Here is a 24,357-nt window from a genome sequence, read left to right as displayed (position 1 = left end):
TACACTTACAATGATGAAAAATTATAAATGATACATGGTTTAGTATCTCTAAGTAGATTGATGATGCCAAAAATCAAACTTACAACTCAAATTCTCTCGAAAAAATGATATACTCAGAACTTGAAGAGAGCTAAAACTAATGAAAAGAACATTTGTAAGAAAGTGTTATCTTAAGTAAAAACAAAACACTTTATCACTTAGGAATGTGGAAGAGAATGGGAGACCACTTTGATATTGATTTCTCTTCCGCTTCTACCTTGAAATTGGATTCCTTTTATAGCCAAAATTGTCCACTAGATGTTGGAGAGGTTTTGGCTACATGTGATTGAAATTGGAGCTAAACAATCAATGATATGACAAGAAATCTGATTTTGAGGTGAGATAATGTATTTTATAAAATCATAAACGATCAATAAATACAAAATAAAATTCCATAAAAAATCATATTAACTCATCAATGAGTCTAGTTTCCAAAGAAAAAAGAATAGTATCAATTGGAATAGTCGTCGAAGAGATAAAATTCAAATACTATAGATATGTTGAGCTAGTTTAATGATAAAGGTTAAAATCTATTGGCTGATTTGTACAATTTATAACAAATCGAATATTTATTCAAATTAAGTGTGCTATACAGTTCTACAATCCCCATAACGCATACTTTCATATAAAAAATGAAAGAAATATTTTCAAAGATTCTACAGTAAGATATGTTTAATTTACTGCAACATAACTTTATGACAGTATAGAATGATCATATTGTTTTAATTATTATTCCTACATTATAGCTCGAAAATGCCTACATAAAATTTTTCTGAAGAGAATGATGAGTCTAGTTTTATATGAAATAATATTATAATTTTTGAACTCACGATGAAATAAAATATAGAATTAGATTCACAAATAGTACAAAATTATGGTTTGACTTTTTTCTTAAAACATAGGGTGCATTTTTACAAAAAACACTCATTTTTTCTCTAGATATAAGAGTTAAATTGAATGTTTTTGAAAATATTTATTTGTTAATTTTAAAATATAAAAGGTTTTTTCACACTTGGAACTTTCAATAAAAATATATAGTCATTTTACTATATGATACTCAAATTGGTACATTTACTTTCTAGTTAGGTATTAACATACTTAGCCTTAAATGGATTTCTATATAAAAACATAAAAGGAAATAACTATCACATAATAATTAATGGAATAAAAATTCATATAACACATGCACAAAATAACTATCACATAATAATTCATGGAACACAAATTTACATAACACATGCACTAATTCTTATTTGTTTTGTCATCGTCAAAATCAACATGAAACCTAGTGGGCTAACATGACATAATGTTAAGGTCTATCATCATATCGATTAAAGTGTTTTAAGGTAGAGTGAGATGCAATATATGAAAATAAATTATACAATAAATAAATATCCACCAAATCATACAAGAAAAATGTACACCAAAATGCCCCCATGACATGACGCGGTGGAAAGACATCAGCAAGTAAGAAGAAGCATCGGAGGTTCAATTCCAGGTAGATACACTCACGAAACCAGAGGTACCTGTGAATGGTGAAAGTTTATTCTATGAGACAGTGAGGACCGTGGATGGTGAGAGTTGGCTCTGTGAGCCAGTGGAGACTGTGGATGGTAAGAGTTCTCTGTGAGCCAGTAGGGCCGTGGATGGTAATGAAAATGTGTCCAGAAAGTCGAGTTGGCCGAATGTCTAACTGATGCACAAAAGTCGTGGAGAACGTTGATCCATAGGTTTGGTGCTGCACCAGGGGGTCCGAAGGGTTCATTGGTGGATGGAGTTCCTATGTAATAAAAAAACAAATGTACACCTAGATGACATGTAAAGCAATCCACAATCAAAGCATATATTCAATAAAATCAAGGTTACCAAAATGATAGACACTAGTGAAGAAATAAGATACACTAGCAAGGAAATAAGTACATATGAAAAACTTATCTTAATGTAAAAAAGACAACTAAGAAAATTCAAATATAATTTCCAATTTTAAAAGGTTCTAACTTCTAATTTAAGAAAAAAAAAATACAAATAAAGTTCAAAATTTGATGTACAAGGAAGTTTTCATTTATTATTTTTCAATTTCCCTTTTTTTTGTGTACTTTTCTAACAAATATAAAACCATAGTCTAAAAAACACACCAAAGAGGACGAAAGAAAATCTAGAAACCCCAGCAATCACACTAGAAATTTTGAGAATTTCTTTACAACTTTTTACATTTTAATGGAATTTTTAAGACTAACAAAAGGGAAGTAAAACAACAAATAATAATAATAATAATAATATCCAAAGTTCAAGATAAGACAAGGAATTTTATCTTTTGATTTTTCACTATTTATTGTATTTTTAAAATTATTAAAAAGCACGGTAAAATACTACTACTACTACTACCACTACTACTACTACTATTACTACTATTAAGAATAATAACAACAACAATAACAACAATAACAATATAATAAATATTGTTATAATTAAAATAACAATCAAATTAGAATTATTTGTTTATTTTTTTCAAAATTTTGAATTTAAATCTAATTTAAAATTAATTGAAGAAAATAAAGTAACTAAAAAATAGAAAGACTGCTCAACCAACTTAGTTAAATTAGTCAATCAGTTCGGGCAGTTTGCTTGCACTTCTAAGGTTTTCCATAGATCCCTAATAATAGTAGCATCACTAAAACGACATTACAAAATAAAAAATGTAACCTAACACCGCATGGAATAAAGAACACAAACATGAAATCAAGATTATAATTATAGTACAAACGTGAAAGAAAAATTGCAATTTTAACACAAATATGACATAAAGATTGCAACTTTAACACAGGCATAATATGAAGATCGCAATTTTTAACACAAACATAGGGTGAAGTTTGCAATTTTCATCCCAACCACATTATAAGATTGGACTTTCAACAAAACCCATGAAAGAAGGACTTCAACTTTTAGCAAAAAATAACACCAACATGCACCAACATTCCTAAAGTCCTATGCTCATATTTTAATCCTCTATGACAAATTGCAAAGATACATAAGAACATGAGGGAAAGAGCATGAGTCTTGCCTTGTTTTTTTTTTCTTTGTTTCGTGGACTAAAACTAAAAAATATCAAGAAGCAACCAAGATAATAAACTTCCTTCATCCTCTTCTCACTTGAATGTATGCCTTTCTCACTCCTCTAGTTTTCAAAGTGTTACTCCCTCTCAACCTGATTCTCTTCACCAAATCTCTTGAATGTGAATCTCCCCACACCCTACCTTCCCAACTCCTTTATAAAGAATTAGGGTTGAAGTTTTAAGCCAAAAGATCAACTTCACATAACACCCTTAAACGCACCAACCCACCAAGGGAGAAGAACTTAGACACAACCCAATCCTACATCAACACAAACTATTAAAATTTAGCCTAATATTATCTCAAATTTGGCCCCATAGACTCGCAAGATGTTAATTTATTAGAATTCAAAAATTGAGGTTTGGAGTTAACCCAAACAAAAATGGTTGGGTATCAACAAAAAGCATTGTAAAATCTTGAGGAATAAATATTTTTGAAAATCTTTCTCGAGTAAAAATGAGTGATTTCCTATAGAGATTTTTTTTTTTTTGGAATTTTGATTGTGCAAGAAGCCGGTTATATGGATTTTCTCTATCATAATGTTTCTCAAGCGCTAGGAAATTCATATTGACAATAATTAAATCAAAGAATTGTTTGCTTTCAAAAGGTTGCAAGTAATGAAAATTTAAAAAGAATCTTTTGCATTTTATTTATGTAATAGGTTCGTGGAAAATTCTCAAATAATTGAAGAAGTGAAGATGAATGGTGTGAAGGACGTAGTGCTTTTATAACTTGAGAATAGTTTTTGGGTAAAGGTAAACGATTTAGAAGGAGATGGGCTTAGAGTCACAACTGGAATAATAGGGTTTGAAAGCAATTGAGTTAATTGGCATGAACTAAGGGAACTCAAAATTGAGAACTTATTGTGATGCTCTATGATTAAACCTAAACTTTGATTGATCACATAATCATCAAAGATTTGTGCTCTAACCACTTATTTTTCCTGTTGCTTTGTTCATTCTCTCTTTCCTTATCTATAATTTTTTTCTTGAATGGAATCTCTTGCAATAAAATTTAGAAAATAATTTGCTTCACTTATATAAATTCTATATGGAAAAAAAATTGCTTGCCATTTAGCATAATTGTATTTTAAAACCAAGTTTTGAACTTTTTGTTTTAAAAAATTCTCTTGCTTCTTTGCGATTTATTCTTAATAAAACTTTTTAACTAAATAGATAATCTTGAAATTTATATAAACAAAAAAATGGTAGATAAATTTTTTTTTAATAGTTGAATAATTTAGTTGAGATCGTAAACATAATCGACACCAAAATGAAATGAAATGAAATTTTCATTACTTTCTTATTTTTGCTACAGAATGCAATCATAAACTAAAAGCAAAGCATATGTTTTAACAACCGTGAAACTTTCAGAAGACTCATACATAAACGATTTCTAACTAATCATTTACTTTTTGTTTATGCAAACAATTAGTTCTCGGGTGTTTGTGGTGATGCGGATTGATGATGGTGAGATGGTTGAAATGCACTTGTTATGCCAACCCTCGGATCTGTAGGAGTAGTTATCCTATTTCACAAAGGGAGCCCCGTGAAATAAGTAATGCGGAAGGATAGTAGAAGTCATAAAAATCATAGAATGAGGGAGAAATGAGGGAAGATGACTGAAAGTATATTAGAAGGAATGGGGAGAAAGTAAAGAAGGAAAGAATTGAAGGGAGATATGAATGAGACAACCAAAGAGAGGGACAAAAGGCACTGGGTTGGTGCCGCACCAGGGGGTCCGAAGGGCTTATTGGTGGTTGGAGTTCTTATGTAATAAAAAATAAAAATAAAAAAAAGCACTGGGCCATGTTCTAATACTGGCTATTGTATTGATATATTAGAGTTGGTTGAATTGTTGGGGATCCTTTGCAACTAAAACTAATCACATATTTTTACTCTCCCTAAGTAAAAAAAAAATAAAATATTAAAAGTTTAACAATAAATTAATAATGTTTCTAAGCATTAATGGGGGACTTCAATGGTCATATTTTTGTCAAAATATATAAATCAATAAAGGAAATATAACTTATTTTGCCTATAGAAAGTTTTTGTTCTAACGTCTTTATAATCCCAATAATTAAACTCTTGTGGAGAGAATGGAAGGGAAAATTTCTTTGTCGAATTGGGGTTTCCTCCCCATTGTTTAAAGACAATATATGATTAATTTTTATTTTAATAAATGCTAATTTTTTTTAATCATATTTGTCAAGAACTTCAAAAACCTCATCTAATTTAGTATCAACTAAGATAAATTCGTACAAATTTTGTTGCTTTTTGTCATGTTTGTGAATTTGGTGGAATTATTTATTAATAATTTTGTCAGCAATCCTTTAAGGAGATTGTTGAGGAATTTTGGTTTAAGAAATCCTAGCAAAGGGAAAAGAACGTGCCAAAATATGGTTCGACTAGGTAAGGAAAGTGGTCATTTGTTTGGGTAGTAGAATAAGATAAATGTGCTGAATCTGAAGTCGAGGCTTTGTCTTCGTAGCTACTTAATTTGGACTACAAAGGGGGAAAAGACTGTCTTAAAATGGAATATTTATTGGTTAAATGGATAGTTAAGGGGACTGAGATGGTCTTGATGAAGACGACTTGGGTTGATTAAGGAGAAGAAAGAAAGTGGGAATTGGTGGTAAAACTTGGGTTTGTAATGGTCATAATTGAAAAGATCTTGGATTTCATTTTTGCAATAATTTTAAAAAAAATTTAGACATTTGTATTCGTCTAACTTTGGTAGGAATATTTTATTTTATTTTACAAAAAAGACTCTTTTACGTGGTAATTATATTATACATTTTTTTCTTCCCCATATGCATTGGAAAGATCATAACATATTTCTCTACTCATTTGAGTTTTGATGGTTTTGACTTTATTTTGAAAAGTTCTGTCAGCAAGTCAGCATTTAATTTTTTCATAGGCAAAATCATTTTCTTAAGAAATTAATTTGATTTTCTTTATTTTTAACGATGGAGTGATCTTTTAATATATTAATATACTTGTGTATCGATGGATAAGAAAATTTAAATAAAATATCTTTGTTTTTAAAATTTGTCTTAATTTTTTCCTTCATAACTAGAATTTTTTGTTGTTTTCTTTTGACCTATTTTGGAAGTCCTAAGTTTTTCAAAATCAAATTGTTCGCACCAATTATTTAATTCTTTTTTAGTTGTCATTCATTTTTTTTCCAATTGATTTTTCAATCTTAAATCATTACAAAGTTCTAATCCTATCATGTTTATGACATATATTATTTCGCATACGTCCACGTTTATTTTCATTGAATTCCTTGTAATTTTCCATTTTGTTTCTAACTTTCGTTGTAAAAAGAGTTGGTAATTACGAAACAAAATTTTCTTTCCAATAGGAAGCATTACAATAAGTTCGTTGCATAACTCTTGCTAAGAAAATGTTTTTAGGCCTTTTAAAATATGTTAGTTTCCTACATTTAAGGTTTTGTAGTAGTTCATGTTGTCTTTCGTTTGAAAAGGTGAGGGTTTTCTACAAAAATGAAACGTATTGTTAAACATAGGGCAGTTATACCTTCATGGATTAAATTTTCGATTTTTGTTCTTAGTGGTGTACCATCTTCTCCCCTCTTTGACCGAAAAAAAAAAATTATAGTTTTTATTTGTTCTTTTGTGAGGTAATTTTCTCACCAAGAGCGGAGTTGTTCCGCGAAACCAATAACTAAGGCTTTGACTGCTTTAGGAATAAATTATTTTTGTTTTTAAATATAAATATGTTCTACTATAAATATTTGTTTAAATAGTACAATAATTTGATATTCTAATAGACTATCAATGTTCCATTAATAACATGTATTGTAATAACCCTTCAAAAAAAAGTATAGAATAATAATAATGGTCATTCAGTTAGTATCAAAATAAAAGTGTTTCTCTATTAGGATCTTTGATTCCATATTTGATGCCTAAGAAAGACCTTGTCTAAGCGAGTGCTCAGAGACCATTGTAACTCAGTCGCTCCCTAGAGGTCAGCCTGGTCAAAATGGAATTTCATAAAATAAAATAGGGTAGACATTGTTTGTATACGTAAATAAGTATATAAAATAATATTTTGACTGATATAATTTGTAAAAATATATGATAAAATAATAATAATATAAGTATCTTATGCGAGGCCTATGATGACCCAAAAATATATATACGATTAAAGCATAATAATAATAATAATAATAATAATAATAATAAAATAAAAATAGTCATTAAGTTAATATTAATATAGAAGTGTTTTCTGTAGGATCCTTGATTCCATATTTGATACTTAAGAAAGACCTTGTCTTAGCGAGTGCTCAGAAACCATTGCGGCTCAGTCACTCCCTGGAGGTTGGCCTGGTCAAAATGAAATTTCATAGGATAAACAGGATAAACGCTATTTATATACGTAAATAAGTACATATACTTAAAATAATGTTTTGATAAACAATAATTTGTAAAAATACATGATAAAATATTAATAATAATATAGGTATCCTATTATGGGCCCACAAGACTATGTGGGGCCCACATGAGTTTCGAAATCGTGTGAGGTTCATATGAGTCTCAAAGTTGTTAAGACTCATAAAATCGTATGAAGACTATGAGAGTTACGTAGGACCCACTCGGGTCTCAAAGTTATGTGGGGCCCACAAGACCATGCGAGACCCACATGAGTTTTTGAAATTTGAATTTAATTCTTTAAAAAAAAATTAAAACATGGCTTAAAAATAATAACAATGATAATAATAATAATTTTTAAAAATATAAAAAATAAAATACTTAATTAATTAATTAAATTAATTAAATAGGAGTGGTGGCAAACACTCCTACATGACCTCTATCCCCATCTCAACTCAACTCATACCTAATCCATTCTTTAATTTAAAAAAAAAAATTATAATTTCACTCCTCTCCCTACACTTTTACAAATTCTATTTCTTCTTCAAAATTTTCCTGTAAATAGGAAACTCTCAACCTTCATTTTTCACAAAAATTTTCAAAGGAAGAGAAGGATTAGTGAGTGAAAGAATTAGTTGTGGAGAGATAATTTTTGAGTAAGTTTTCACTTACCCACTCTTTCCGATCTCATTTTTTAGAGATATTTATTGTATTCGTAGCACAAGGTAAAAGAATAGGTAAGTAAATTTGATTATGTTAGATTTTTTTTATTTAAAATTCATACCCGAGTTTATTTGTAAGTAAATTTTGATTATGTTAGTTAGTTTCATAAAATTTTCTTAAGTTTATTTTTACGCATATTTAATTATACTAGTTTTGTCTTTAATATACTTGCAATTATTTTTGAGTTAAGAAATGTTCTAAACCCCTCGAGTATTTTACATCATTAATTTCTATTCAAAAAAATATTTTTAACACGAAAATTGTGTAGCATGAATTTATTTATACGTTGCTTATTTCACGAAAATATGAGTAAATATTAAATGAGTTGATTTTTTTTTACGTTACATATTTCACGAAAATATGAGTAAAAATGAGATTTTCATAAAATTATTTTAATTGTAAAAATTATATAATAAAAATATTTTAAAAACCCCTTATGACTCAAATGATACAGAAAATTACGAATCCTCGGTATCATAGCTTAAAGTTTAAACGGATCAGAGTGCACCCATATTGTTTATAGAGTGGTTTTATATGGTAGTGGATTTCTCCTGAGTGCACACCTAGGTCGGACTAGGGTTTAATAGGGAAAATCTCACTAAATGATGATATACGTTGATTTAGTTAGGCCGGCCATCTAGTTAAGTTCAGTCTTCGGACCGCACAATCCAATCATGGGGGTAAACATGACTTACAATTAACAGGCCTAAAGGTGATTTTTACAGTATATGTATATACATATTTAATTACGTGTACAGAATTATAAATGATTTGAAGGTAAAATATAAGTTTATATGAACATGGTCATTATTGTGCCTAAATGATGATTTAAAGGAAACGTGTAAGGAAAATTATATATATGTATATAATTAAAAATTATAATTTCAGTTTTTAAAGTTAAAAATTTAATTTAATAGTTATAGTATATGATTATAAAATTTTACTGTTGTAGTTGATAACAAAAATTTTTATGCATAAATTTTTAAATTTACATTTATTTTAAAAGCATTTTTGAAGTTATAGTATTAAATATTATTTTACGAAATTATGAAAGCTCATTTTGACCACACACTAATAATAATCTTATTTACTTAATGTAATAATCTTATTTACTTACTGAGCGTCGTCTCACCCCAATTATTATTTTACATTTCAAATCACTTTGAGAAGCATACTAGAAATCTAGAGTAGCAAGTGCATGGGTGGAGTATAAAGAGTAAAGTAGAATAAAAATTTAGCATAATACAATTTAGAATATGTTTGTGTATTTTAGAATTTTGTATTTTAATAATTGAGACATATATTTGTAATAAAGTTAATTAGTGTTCTGGTAATAAAAAATAATTTATATTTATTTGTATCCGCTGAAAAATTTATATGTAGGAACTCACTCGGGTTCGGGTCCTTACAGGGCCCATAAGATCGTATGGGGCCCACATGAATCTCGAAGCCGTGTGAGGGTTCACACAAGTCTCGAAACTGTGTAGGGCTAATAAAATCGTGTGAAGACTATTGAAATTACGTAGGACCTACTTGGGTATAGGGGTGAGCAAACGGTCGGTTCGGTTAAATTCGGGTAATTAACCAAATTAACCGAAAAATTCGGTTAAATAATACCATTAACCGAACCGACCGAATTGAGGAAGGATACCGAACCGACCCCGACTGAATTGCCCATTCGGGTAATTCGGTTAACTGATTTTAACCGAAATCATTTAAAATTAATTGCTAGAAATATAATACAATTATCATTTTTTTTTAAACCAAATCCAGCTTAATTAAATACCTTATTTATTAATTTTATTAATGAAAATAATATTTTACCATAGAACAAATAATCCAAATAGGTTAATTAAACTCCTTAATGCACTTGCATAAGCAAAATTTATATTCATAAATTATATTTAAAATTTAATTAATTAGTAATTCGGTTAATCGATTAATCGAAATTTTTTTTATCCTTAACGGAACCGAAATCGATTAACCGAAATTTTATAGAATTATAACCGAACTGACTGAACAAGGATTTTTACCCGAATCGAACCAACCAATTTCGGCCGGTTAATTCGGTTTTCACCGAATTATGCTCACCCCTACTTAGGTCTTAAAGTTGTGTGGGGCCCACATGACCATGTGAAGACTACATGAGTTTTCGAAATTCAAATTTAATTTTTTTTTAAATAAATAGCTTAAAAATAATAACATTTTTTTTAAATAAAAAATAAAAAAATTACTTAATTAAGTAAATTAATTAAAATTAATTAAATGGGAGTATCGGCAAGCACTCCTATTTCCTCCTCATGATCTCCATCCCCATCTCATACTTAACCCATACCTAACACATCTCATACCCATTCTTTAATTTTAAAGAAAATATAATTTCACCTTTCTTCCCACACTTTTATAAATTATATTTTCTTTTCCAAAATTTTCTTATAAATAGGAAACTCTCAACCATCATTTTTCACAAAATATTTTAAAGGAAAAAAATGATAAGTGAGTGAAAGAATTAGTGGTGGAGAGAGAATTTTTGAGTAAATTCTCACTCACCCACTCTTTCCAATCTCATTTTTTAGAGATATTCATTGTGTTCGTAGCAAAAGGTAAAAGAATAGGTAAGTAAATTTGATTATGTTAGATTTTTATTTAAAAATTTATACCCGAGTTTATTTGTAAGTAAATTTTCATTATATTAGTTAGTTTCATAAAATTTCCCTAAGTTTATTTTTGCCCATATTTAATTATACCAGTTTTATCTTTAATATACTTGCATTAATTTTTGAGTTAAGAAATATTCTAATCAACTCGGGTAATTTTCAGCATTTCTTTCTATTAATATATATATATATATATATATATATATATACTTTTTAACACAAAAATTTTGTGTGACATGAGTTTATTTTTACGATGCACGTTTAATGAAAATATGAGTAAAGATGAGATTTTCATAGTATTATTTTAAATTGCATAAATTATAAAAGATGGTTTTAAAACCTCTTAAGACAAAACAAGTTCAAAGTTACAGATGTTCGGTACCGTAACTTAAAGTTTAAACAGATCAGAGTGTACTTACACTGTTTACAGAGTAATTTTATATGTTAGTGGATTTTTTCTGAGTGCACACCTTGTTCCGGACCAAGACTTAATAAATAAAATCTCACTTAATGATTATGTACGTTGATTTAGTTTGGTCGACCAGCCAGTAAAGTCTAGTCTTCGGATCACACAACTCAGTCATGGGAGTAAACATGACTTACGACTAATAGACCTAAGGGTGGTTTTTACAATATATGTTTATATATATTTAATTACGTGTACATAATTATTGATGATTTGAAAGAAAAGTATATGTTTATATGAAAATGAGGCATTCTTGTGCCTAAATGATGATCTAAAGGAAACGTATAAGGAAAAATATATATACGTATATAATTAAATATTTGCTTAATTTAACAATTATAGTATATGGTTATTAAATTTTACTATTATAGTTGATGATAAAAATTTTATGCAAAATTGTTTAAATTTACATTTATTTTAGAAGTAGTTTTGAAGTTATAGTATTAAATATTGTTTTACGAAATTTTAAAAGCTCATTTTGGCTACATACTAATAATAATCTTATTTACTTACTGAGCGTTGTCTCATTCCAATCATATTTTATATTTCAGATGACTCTGAAGGGCATATCAGAAATCAGACATAACAAGCATGCGGGTGGGGATAGGAAAAAAAAATAATGATTTATTAGAAATATTAGTATGATGCTAGATGATTATCTATTGTGTAATTTTTTTTCTTTTAAAAATAAATTATTGTAATACGGTTAATTAGCACTCTGATTTAATAATAATTGAGTTTATTTACTTCTGCTGTAAATCGATGGTAAAAAGTAAATATCCCAAATCCTTTGGAGTTGAGATATTACATGTATTGTCAGAATAAACTCTAAACAATAGTTTTTCCACATATTGTAGGTCTAGAGTTATAAGTTTAGGGTGATAATTTTTTGTTTGGGAAATTGGTACAATATAATCTTCACTGGCTTTATTTTTAGATTTTTCAAAATTTGTAATTATGTATTTAGGGACAGAAAATTACCTTTGTCTAAAAATGGTTGATCGGGTATAAAAATTATCAACAAATGAGACATACTCTGCATCTCATCTTTCCATTTGGAATCAAATGTGACATTTCCTGTTTCATACTTGATATATATCCTCCAAATGATCAATTTGGATATTGGACTTATGGAGGAAGGACCTTTTGCTTGACCCATTGTTATGGCAAATTAAGTTTATTCCTCGTAAGATTTTTTGGAATCATTACATTAAAGTAAGGAGAAGCTTCTTAGCAAATTGTTTGTTAGGGAGAATGTTTGGTGGATTGGAATGAGGGATAATTTTTGTTAGAGAGTTCATCCTCAAAACCTAGGTGTTAATTAAAGAGAGTTAAGAGACTCTTATACTGGCTTTGGAACTGCTCACAGAGACGATGTGGGACTGGACGAACATTAATACTCTCCCTCGAGCCCATGAGGGAAATGAGGCGACGAGAGACCATGAGGGGCAATGTGGCGAGGAGAAGTCCAACCCACGGACGAGCTAAGCAGCCCAAGGCCCAACTCTGATACCATGTTAGAGAGCTCATCCTTAAAACCTATATATTAAAGAGAGATAACTAAGAGGATCTTATATTGAATTTGGAACTGCTCACAGAGACGATGTGAGACTGGACGAACATTAATAATATATGAACTCAAAAGTTTATAATGGATTTTATAAATTAATTTGTAAGGGTTTGATTTACGGATAAATTTATAATTATGTGTTTGTGCATCCAAAACTAAATATTTTTCCTTATATTCTTACAATGTTTAGAAGTTATTTTTTAAACCCAAAGGAAAAAACTTTGCTAAAAAATAAAATAAACTAAAAGCATTCATACATACATACATACATACATATATAAGTGTAATGACCCAAAGATTAATGGTATTTAAATAATAAAGAAAGAGGGAAATGGAAACAAAGCAGAAGAAAGCAGCTTCGTGTTTGTCGACGACATTGCACTTTGGGCTAGTCGACGAGGGTGTGCTTCGTCGATGAGTAGATACTGAGAGGATACCTAGGTGACTTTGAATTTCATCGATGAGGGGGGGGGGGGGGAGTTCGTCAACAAGTTGCCTTCTTGACCTCGTCGACTAGGTGACGTGGCTTGTCAACGAAGGTTAGTGTATAAATAGTGTTAAACTCGGATTTTTTACACAAAAAATCCAGCGAAACTTCTCTCTCTCCTCTACGATTTCTCTCAATTCTCTCTTCAATTCTGGCTCCGTTAGTCACCGGATCGACGATCTGAGGTCACGACGACGCTCCTGGGAAAGTTCTTTCCAAGTCTGCTGAAGCGGATTATTGGTGAGACTGAGTTAAATTTCATCCCAAATTTAGGGTAAGATCTTTTATGCAATATTTGGTTTTCCAGCAGTTGTAAGAAATGTAATAATCGAAAAGATAGTGATATTTTGTTCTAAAAAATGTTGTTTTCAGGGTGTTGAGTGGGGAACTCTGCGGGTGTAGGACCCGTCACAGTAGGGGATCTTAGCAGGAATCAAGTAAAGGAAATATGCTATGCTAGACAATTTTGTTATGATTTAGTACAAAACATATGATTTTAGCAAATTATTATTCAGACCATATATACAGTTTTCAGAGCCTGATAATATTGATATTTAAGTTGTGTGGCATGAGTTTAATATTAGATCAGTACAGGGTTTATATAATTTTCAAAATACCATGATGTACAGAAACTTGTATTTTACAGTATTTTCAAATATTATGTTGTGCAAACCTCATAACCATAACATTTAGCTACTACAATTAATTAGATATTTTAGTTATTCAGTTACATAGATAACTCAGATATTCAGTTATTATAGTTTATTCAGATCAGTTTTTATAATGTTATGGTTATTTCAATTATTACAAAATCATGATAAAAACAGTATTTTAGAATCATCAGTTATTTATATATATAGTATTAAATACTAATGGACCATATTCAGCCAACAGAGCACAGTACCGTAGTTATATTCAGTTCAGAGTGCAACCACTACTCAGATAGTATGTGGTATTCAAAAGTCGATTGTGCCTATGTTGTGGACAGACTCCCCATCATATATGGGTTGAGGGGGCCGATCTGATTGTTGGAGTTCAGTTGACTTACCCTGATCAGCCAGCCAAGTTAAGTCCTGCCTTTGGGCTGCACAACTTTGTCATGAGAGATTAAATCATGACTTTCAGTTATCCATCCAAAAAATTTTCTTAGTTATTATATATACATATGACTAAATTTACAGAAAATAGTCTTACCTATAGATATTAGTAGTATTATGAAAATAATATGCAGGAAGATCAGTTCTTGTTAAGCAACATAGGTATGATTTATATTGTAGCCGGTATACATGTTTTATTCAGTTGTGTCATTTATGGTATTTTTCTAAATCAGATTTTACAAGCATGTAGCTCACTTGCCACACACTAACAATAGCATATTTCGTTTTACTGAGCGTTGTCTCATCCCAATAATTGACATTTTTCAGGTGACCCAGTTAGGCGAGTAGATCAGGCTCACAGGTAGAGGGGCATCAGTGCTGCCCTGTCGATAAAGTGAGTATTTTTGGGAGGTTATTTTTGTATAACTCTAGTTCAGTTGAGGGTATTTTGGAGAGCAGTTGTTTATGTATATTTTGGAAATATTCTGACACTCTGGTATTATATATATATGGTTATGGTTATACGATTACAGCTTCTCGCTGCTTAGGTTGATGGTTTGATTTAATCTAGTAAGTATCAGAGCATTATATATTTCATAGTATAAAAAAAAAAAAAAAAAATTCTAGCAGGCCGTTACAATAACTCTATCCATATTATAAAATAATAAAAGTGCAATAGGATAAATAATTTTATGAAAAAAACTATTGTATTTTTAAAGAAAGACAATATTACTAAAAAGAAAATAAATATAAACAAAATTAGTTTTATAAAATCTATTTTAGATAAGTTTAAATTTTGAACCTAACAATAAACGTCGGCAAAAAAATAAACTAAGACAAAATATGATAGAGTTACAATTTGTGTAAAAGTAAAAAAATATTCTTATATTTTAAAAATAAAATAATCATCTATAAAAAAATAAATTCAAAGAATAACTATATATATTCACATTCAATTTTTTTTATTTTGAATAAGTTACGAGTTGTACCTACAAAATCTATTTAATTAAAAGATAAAATAAATATAGTGATATTATAAATAGTGAATAAATTAAATAAAATTATTTTAACATCTTTTAAAATTATTATGAAGTATCTAATGTCATTTAAATAAATACTTATATAACTTTTGAAATATTAATTTTAGAAATAAAATTATAAACCTAGAAATATCCTCTGAGAATTTATTTGAACTTTAAAAGAAAACTCATTAATTCATCACAAAGTAAACACAAAATATTCATTACAAATTCTTTACGTATCAAATCTCAACTTAGAATTTTAAATAAATGTAAAATTTAATATTTCTAACAATGTTAGTTGGCATTCTTATCATATCATATCTTATATTTATAAAACATTTCCTATTAATGTATCTAAGTGATATCATAATGTCAAGATTTCATACTTTAATATTTGTAATTAAATTGATAATTTATTATTTTATTTTTTAAAATGATACATAAACTTTTTAAAAATTATAAAAATATTTTACAACCATTGACTGGTTTTAAAAATAAATAAATTATTAAATATTTAAATCAAAGTTAGAAGATATTAATTAGACAAAAATGGGGAGTTTGACCAAAGAAAAAGGGACACAAATCCGAAATTCAAGCGGCCGTAAGACGTGAAGCTGACCGTGGCACGGAGAGACGGCGATGCCATCTAAGAATCCATTATCCGTCATGGACATGACGTGCACGTCGTAAAATCTCCTCAAAGACCCGCTTCTTTCCCAACGCCAAGTGTACGCCCTCTTCCCATCAGGTCCCATCACGTCCCCACTTCCAAACGACCACCTCTCTCTCTCTCTCTCTCTCTCCCTACTGACTTGTCTGAACCCCAAACCAAGTAACTCTGCATTTCTCTCTCTCTCTCTCTCTCTCTCTCTCTCGCTCTCTATCTGCATAAGATTTTTCTCTCTTAGTCAATCAATCTATGGCGGATCAAAGGATTGAGGATGACGAAGAGGACGTGTGGGCAGCTCTTAGCGCAGTCCCTGAATCGCGCGGTCTCCATTCCTACAGTCACCAGTGGGGTTTCTCCACACCGCCACACCGAGAACAACCACGCGATGTCAATGTGCGGAAATTCAGTCTCGAGGAGGATCGTCCACCTCCTAAAATCTTCGACCGATTCTACGACTCCTCCTCTGACGACGAGTTCTGTAATTACCCATTCGACTCCGCCGCCAGCGGTGGCGCCGGCGTCGAAAGCGCCGGCAAACGCCTCGATTACATGATGCAGTTCTTGGACCGCAAGCTACTGTCCTCGAACGATGTTCAGAGCGACAAGGAACATCGAGCCCTGCCGGAGTTTGTTGGCAGTGGGGGAGGGACTGGAATCTTCAAGCTGCCGGTTAGAGCCGCGGTCCATCCCGGCCGGCCGCCGAGTTTGGAATTGAGGCCTCACCCGCTAAGGGAGACTCAGATAGGGCGTTTTCTGAGAACTATTGTGTGTACGGACTCGCAGCTTTGGGCGGGGCTGGAATGCGGGGTTCGATTTTGGAATTTGTCGGATGTGTATGGGCCGGGCTGTGGAATCAAGGGTGGGGATGAGGACGCTGCGCCTTTTCAGGAATCGGCACAGACTTCTCCCACCTTGTGCTTGGTTGCAGATGCGGGGAGTAGGCTGGTGTGGAGTGGGCATAAGGATGGCAGGATTAGATCGTGGAAGATGGATCGGTCTTCGTATGGAACTCCTTTCAAAGAAAATCTATCGTGGCAGGCTCATCGCGGTCCTGTTTTCTCAATTGCTATGACATCATATGGTAATGTTAACGGTACCTTAGATTAGTTTGGACCTCTCTCTCTCTCTCTCTCTACACGCACACACACACACATGGTGCTGCCAATTTACTAATTAAACAAATGAGAGCTTTATAGTAACACATGATTGCCGAAGTTTGAGATCCCATAAAGCTGTGCGTTTGTTTTCCTTGAAAATAGAGGAAATCATATGAAAAATATGGGTATTTTTGAATGTAGTATTTGAGTAACTTACTGTGTTTGATTTTATTTTTTACCATGCGGCTGAAATTTTGGGAGGCAGTATGCTGAAAATTTTTGACGGATTACAAATTTAAGAACAGGTGGTTGGTTTCTTTGATATGCTCCTCATTAATTTTTTTTTTTGGTCACTTAGTTTCTGCTTCTAAAGGTTCTTCTATTTTGATGTGTGGAATTTTTGCTATTAATTTTTTTTTTTAAAATTATAATTAATTTTTCCCTTATGGGCAAGAGAATGAGGTGAAGAAATGAGAAGACATTTTTTTATGTCACTTCATCATGTTGCATAATTGCTTCTTTTAGATTGGTATCTATGTAATTTGGTATCTATGCATTTGGTTTATGCTTGGCTATTTTGTGGGTTTACACATAAATTTGAGCATTAGTGTATCAGTTCAACCAATAACTATTTAGGAAGACAAATTCCATTGGAGTTTATGTCTTACATTATATTGTAATTGAAATTGAAATTATATTTTTTGGGATAAAAAAATTTCATTAAGATATAAGAATGTGTAAAGATTAGAAATCCTCAATAGAAGAAAAAAAAGAAAAGAACAAAAACAAAAGGAAACTATTTCAATGAGAAAAAACAAAATTAAGCTAATAGACATAACTAATCATGTTGGGTATCAAAGAAAGCCATATTGCTAAAACATCTTGTAGAGAACACTCAGATGGAAGTGTAAGAAACAATCCTGTCCCTAATCAAATATGTAGATAAGCATGAGCTCGAAAAATCTGGCACTTTTTTTTTTCTGATAAACAAAGAAGTATTAAAGGATAGCAGAATGTACACCAGAAAATTAGAAAGAGAAAGGAAAAGAAAAAGAAAAGACAGGGAGAATAAGTAATCCTCCCTTTAGATAAATAGAAACTAGTTACAAAGAATGCAACCTAAATAGGGAACTAAACTCAATGTAACAGGGCAGCCCAATCCCGCTGCAAGTCTTCCAGGGAAACATGACAAAAAAAACCATTTGTTGACACAATGACATAAAATATACCACTTTACTCCAGAAAATTGTTAGTAGTAGGCACGCCTTTGAATATTCTAGTGTCCTTTCCAATTTAAACACACTAAATAATAGCCATAACGGTGCAACGTCATAGAACTTTCCTATCCTTTCCTTTGCCAAAACCCCTAAAAGTTATGGTATCCTTCAAAGTGTATGGACAGACCCATTTTTCACCGAATATACCAAATAACGTATTCCAAATAGGCAACATGAAAGGGCAGTGAAGAAAGAGATGTGCACAAGTCTCTTCACTCCTCATGCAAAGGATACAAATGTTAGAGGATAGGGCCTTATTAGGTCTTCCTTTTTGAAGCAAATCATTGGTATTAATTCTTTCAAGTATTGCAGTCCAAATGAAAGATTTTATTTATGAGGGAGCTTTAGCTTTCCAAATCAAAGGATACAAAGCAAAAGGATCCACAGTAGAATCACAAATCAAATAGGTGAAAAGAAAGGAGCAACCCAGTCAAAAGAACCTTCTCATTAATCTCTCTCTCATTTAGATTCCTCCCAAAATGGAAGTTCCAAGAATGGCCATCTTCTTGCAAAAGAAGAAAAGCAGAAATCAGGGCGTCGTGAAGATTTGATAAACAAAAAATACGAGGGAAAATACTAGGCAAAGGCATCTTCCCCATCCAATGATCCTCCCAAAAACGAATATGCCCCCCATTACCCACTGTATAGTGCACATTAGGAAGGAAATAATCATAAATCTGAGATATAAACTTCTTCCAAGGACTTGAATAAGTAATGTTAATTCCCACTTTAGCATCCCACCCATTTTGTAGCATTCCAAATTTACTGAGAATTACCTTATGCCAAAGAGAATTAGGTTCTAAAGGGAAGCATCATAACCATTTCCCCACCAAAAAGATGTGTTTGGACACCAAGTTACCAAGATCCTAGCCTCCCTCCTTTTTAGGCTTACAAACAGTCTTCCAACAATCCAACCTAAAGATGATCTCTACTACCCTCTTCCCCCACTAGACCATAAGAAATCCTTCATTAATTTCTAAAGCCTCCTCGCAAATCTCACAGAGATTCTAAAAATAGAAAGGTAATGCAAAGGGATAGAAGATAGACAAACCTAGATAAGGGTAATATGACCCCGCAAAGTGAAGAATGCCGTCCAATCTCCTGGCCACTCTCTCAAAAATAGGGTCTAGAAGGGAGTTTGCATTGGGATCACCACCAAGGGGGACACCTAAATAAGTAATAGGCCAAGTCAAAACGACACAACCAGCTAGCCCAGCAAAAGAATCCGCCTTAATACCTAGACCCACTAGACCACTCTTAGAGAAATTAAGTTTAAGCTCGAAACTTTCTCAAACACCTGTAAGGCTATAAGATAGTCAACAAATTAGAGAAGTAGCTTTTGTTATTTGATAGGAAGATAATAGCATCCTCTGCAAACTGAAGTTGAGAAATGATCCAATTCTCATAACCTACTTTAATCCCCTCCATCAACCCTCTATGTAACCCTCTCGAAAAAATCTAGCACTTCTCTCCTGCTAGATTACTTACATGATTGCAAAAACCCCACATCACTGCAAAATCCTCACATTCTTTGTCTCCAAAAGCTTCTAAAATTCAACAACAAGAAAGTATCCAAAGTATGAGGACAAACCCAACACTTTCCCATCAAATTGAAATATTTGTTCCATAAGCACCGAGCCATAGAGCAACAAAGAAATAGATGAGCATGATCCCCACTGCTAGCATGACACATAATACACATGAGAGTGAGTGGGAGGGGGAGAGGGAGAGGAAAGGATTGACACCCAAACATCCTCTCAAAAAACGAGCTTTGTTCCCTTGTCCACTTTGAAATGGGTCAAAGGAAAGAGTTGACATGCTACCTCGGACACAAATTTCTAGGGGCATGCATGAGAGATGACACCACTTCCTCTAGTCTCCTACCCATTTCGATGGAGTCCATATTCACTTCTAATAACCTTGTGCCATAGGGAATTAGTTTCCAAAGGGAAACACCATGATGGTCGATTGAAAAATATTTGCGAACAAAAGAATCAGTTTGATTTGGGGAGGATTGAACCAGAAGCTTTGCAAAGGCCACATACCACATCTTATGTGTTTGATCCTTGTATTTATGGGAGGCATGAGGAAATAGAAAAGCTAAAAGAATCTATCTTAGCCGATGATGGAAGGGGTGAGAAAGTACATGTAATTCCCATTGTTGGGATGGGAGGGGGAGGGAAGACAACCTTGGCTCAACATGTGTTCAATCATGAAGAGGTGTGTGGGCATTTTCATAAAATGCGTGGGTTTGTGTATTAGATAACTATGATGTGAAGAGAATCACGAAGGCAATTCTTGAGTCATTCACTTCCCAATCCTCTAGTTTGAATGAGTTGAATGAACTTTAGGCCAAAGTGAATGAGACAATAACAGGAAATTTTTTTTACTTGTTTTAGATGATGTATGGAATAGAAATTATGCCGATTGGAATAATTTGCGCCTTTGCAGTCTCCCTTTGGATCTGGAGAACAGGGAAGTAAAATCGTAGTGACGACCCGTGACCATAATGTTGCATCAACGATGGGAACTACGGAATCTCATTTTTCCTTGAACCATTTATCTGATGATGATTGTTGGTTGGTGTTTAAGCAACATGCATTTGAGTCCCCCCCGCCCCTCCAAAAAAAAATTGATCTCAATTGGTAGGAAAATTGTGGAGAAGTGCAAAGGCTTGTCTTTGGCGGCAAAATCGCTTGGTGGCCTTTTGCGCAATAAATTGAATGTGCGTGACTTTGAGGATGTATTGAATAGTGAAATATGGGATTTACCTAAGGAGGGGAATAATGGATTTGGTTCAGCATTAAGATTGAGTTATTATCATCTCCCTGTAGATTTGAAACGCTGCTTTGAATATTTTTTAATATTCTCGAAGGATTATGAATTTGAGGAGAGGGAGGTAGTCCTTTTGTGGATGGTTCAGGGTTACATTTTAGGGAAACAAATGGAAGATGTCGGCAGTCAATATTTTCGTGGTTTTTTGTCAATGTCATTGTTACAGCCATCGAGTGGTGATGGATCTCTATTTGTGATGCATGATCTCATTCATGATTTGGCACAATATATTGCAGGAAATTTGCATTTTAATCTTGAAGATAATGAGAAGGCTCGCCATTTTTCATACACTTATGAGGATTATGATGTGAAGAAGAAATTTGAGGCCCTTGATGAAGCTAAGTTTTTGCGGACTTTTTTCAGATCCAACCCTCCATCACAACATTTTAATAGAAAAACTTACATAACTCGTTATGTTTTAATGATATTGTGTCTGAAGTAAAAATGTTTACGAGTATTGAGTTTGAGTGGTCATGAAATTTTTGAGTTACCTGATCGAATTGGTAATTTGAAGCATCGACAGTATGTTAACCTTTCTAGCACTCATATTAGGGAGATGCCTAAATTAGTAAGCAAAGTTTGCAATCTACAAACATTGATATTGGGAAACTATTTGTACTTGTAGAGACTTCTGTCATGGATATGGAAGTTAATCAACTTACGTCATCTTGACATTAGTGGTGTAGGGAGAATTGAAGGCATGCCTTCTTGAATGGGTGGATTGACGAGCCTAGAGACATTATCAGATTTTATTGTCAGGGAAAAATACAGTGGGTTTGCGGGGATAGATGAGTTGAATTTACTGGATCTTAAGGGAGAACTTCGTATATCTAGGTTGAGGAATGTAACAAATGCCGAGGAAGCAAGGAAAGCCAATTTAGTTAATAAGGAGGGCTTATCTGCATTAAATCTACAGTGGAATACCGACAGTGGATCACTAGACTCAAGTGTTGAAGGCACTACAGCCTCCTAAAAATGATTGATCATCGAGGGGCCTAAACCCATTTTTAAAACAATCCAGACCCAATTTTTTTAGACAAAAACCAGGCCCAACTCCTTTTAAACAAACCCGGGCCTGAACCCATCACTGAGGAAAGGAATGATTAGGGAAGAAATTGAATACTTGGAAGATAAGGTCAAATTTTCGGGGTCATCAGAGGAAAATAAATGTCCATAAAGGGTCGGTTTAATTTTGAAGTCTTTCATTAATTGATAAGGTTTTTCTTAGAATTCTGACAAAGTGGTTATTTAGGTTGCATTGCATCCATGCATTTCCTACATAGTTTCATGCATAGCCATGCATGCATAGTCATCTCCAATGGGTCAGTAATCACATTTCAATTTTCTGTAAAACCAGTGTACTAAGGTAGTAAAATTAAGATCCGGGGTTCCAGCATTGAGCAGAGCAAGGCGGTCTCTTTACGTCTTTGTAATTCCAGGCGAGACCACCTTGCTCTGCTCAATGCATGCATAGTCATCTCCAATGGGTCAGTAATCACATTTCAATTTTCTGTGAAACCAGTGTGCTAAGGTGGTAAAATTAAGATCCGGGGTTCCAGCATTGAGCAGAGCAAGGCGGTCTCTCTACGTCTTTGTAATTCCAGGCAAAAGGTTGGAATCATGGGAACCCGTTGCTCGATCATAGTAAGAACACTTCGTGGAAAGTCAATCATGTGCTTGATCACCTAAGGGTGATAACAAGATGGAATTCATCCATGCTTTTTGTTTAAATTATTTTGAAATTGAATGAAATAAGAATGCATTTCATTCTCATCCTCCTCGGATCTTCACCTTGTGCCAAATTTTGTCTATTTTTGCTTGCATTTTTGGTAGTGACATAGGAAATGATTTTGTCAGTACAAAGGACTTGGGGCTAGTAGTTGGTTTTGGGAATCTATTTAATGGGACAAAAACAAAGAAGATGAAGGAAAAGCCTCCAAGCTGCAAGGACCCCACTTCAAGATGTTGTCAAGGAGCCTTGTTGGATGTGGATTTCAAAATGATGAAGAATTGTAGGAGAAGTGGACAGAAACGACTTACCAAGCTTGGCCATACATTTGCTTGATGAAATCAATGAACAAAGTCTCTTGTCTTTGCTATCTAAATTATGATTGGTGTCTTAAAGAGTATAATGGTAATATTCTGATCAAATGAGGGGTGACCATCTTTGGTCAACTAGTATTCCTAAAAAGAACCAAACATTGATTTACCATTTGCTAATCAATTTGAGCCTGAATATTAAGCCAACTTCTTTTTAAAAGTTAGTTCATCAGAAATTTAACTTGGGTTTGGGTCTCCTAGTGTTTGACAAGTCATTTGAGGCAATGGTCACAACCAAAAGGATGGCAGACCATTTTTCTACTACTCAAAAGAAATTCAAAAGAAAAATAAGTTCCTTGCTAGCCCTTTTGAGCCTGAAAAATTCAATTTTTGATTAACCTGTCAAAGAATCACATCCTACACTAGGACAATTTTAAAAAGATTAGTACCAAATGGAGTCCAAATCAAAATGGAGCTAAGATTCTTTTATGAAAGGAAAAGAAAAATGTGCAGTAAAAGAAGAAGATGCAGAAAAAAGAGAAAAAGAAGGAAAAAGAAAAAAGAAATAAGGGACATACTTCATATGAGATCTTTGACCAATGATTACCCTTGATAAGATCGACCATTTTGAGCCTTATTTAATCCTTTTCTTCTTTAACCTATACCCCCTAGCCTACATTATGGGCCAAATAAAAGTCTTGACCAGATTGGTATATATTGATGTCTTAAATGAATTGTTAGACTCAATGTTGAGTCTGAATTACGTAATGACTTGATCCTGAAAATGTATGTTGGCAACTTGTTTAAATAACAAGTTCGGTCAATACTTTGGAAATACTTCGCCACAAACTAGGGTAGAAAATTTTATTA

At 32.4% G+C, this 24,357-nt stretch overlaps 1 protein-coding gene across 3 annotated transcripts in view; it reads left to right on the top strand.

Moving 5' to 3' along the window:
• The first annotated feature begins 16,324 nt into the window (after nt 1-16,324).
• Nucleotides 16,325-24,357, top strand: part of LOC131154020 (type II inositol polyphosphate 5-phosphatase 15) — a 69,614-nt gene continuing 61,581 nt past the window's right edge. For 2 of the 3 annotated variants that reach the window (XM_058106477.1, XM_058106476.1), the window contains exon 1: nt 16,325-17,319. In XM_058106477.1, the coding sequence (XP_057962460.1) occupies nt 16,488-17,319 (832 nt within the window). In that variant the 5' untranslated portion in view covers nt 16,325-16,487. The remainder of the gene's footprint in view (nt 17,320-24,357) is intronic. The other variant, XM_058106478.1, reaches the window with a different exon arrangement.

Source organism: Malania oleifera, chromosome 4, assembly GCF_029873635.1.
Source record: "Malania oleifera isolate guangnan ecotype guangnan chromosome 4, ASM2987363v1, whole genome shotgun sequence".
Taxonomy (NCBI): Eukaryota; Viridiplantae; Streptophyta; class Magnoliopsida; order Santalales; family Ximeniaceae; genus Malania; species Malania oleifera.
The sequence above is the reverse complement of the archived record's forward strand: the minus strand, read 5'-3'. Positions and strand labels throughout refer to the sequence as shown.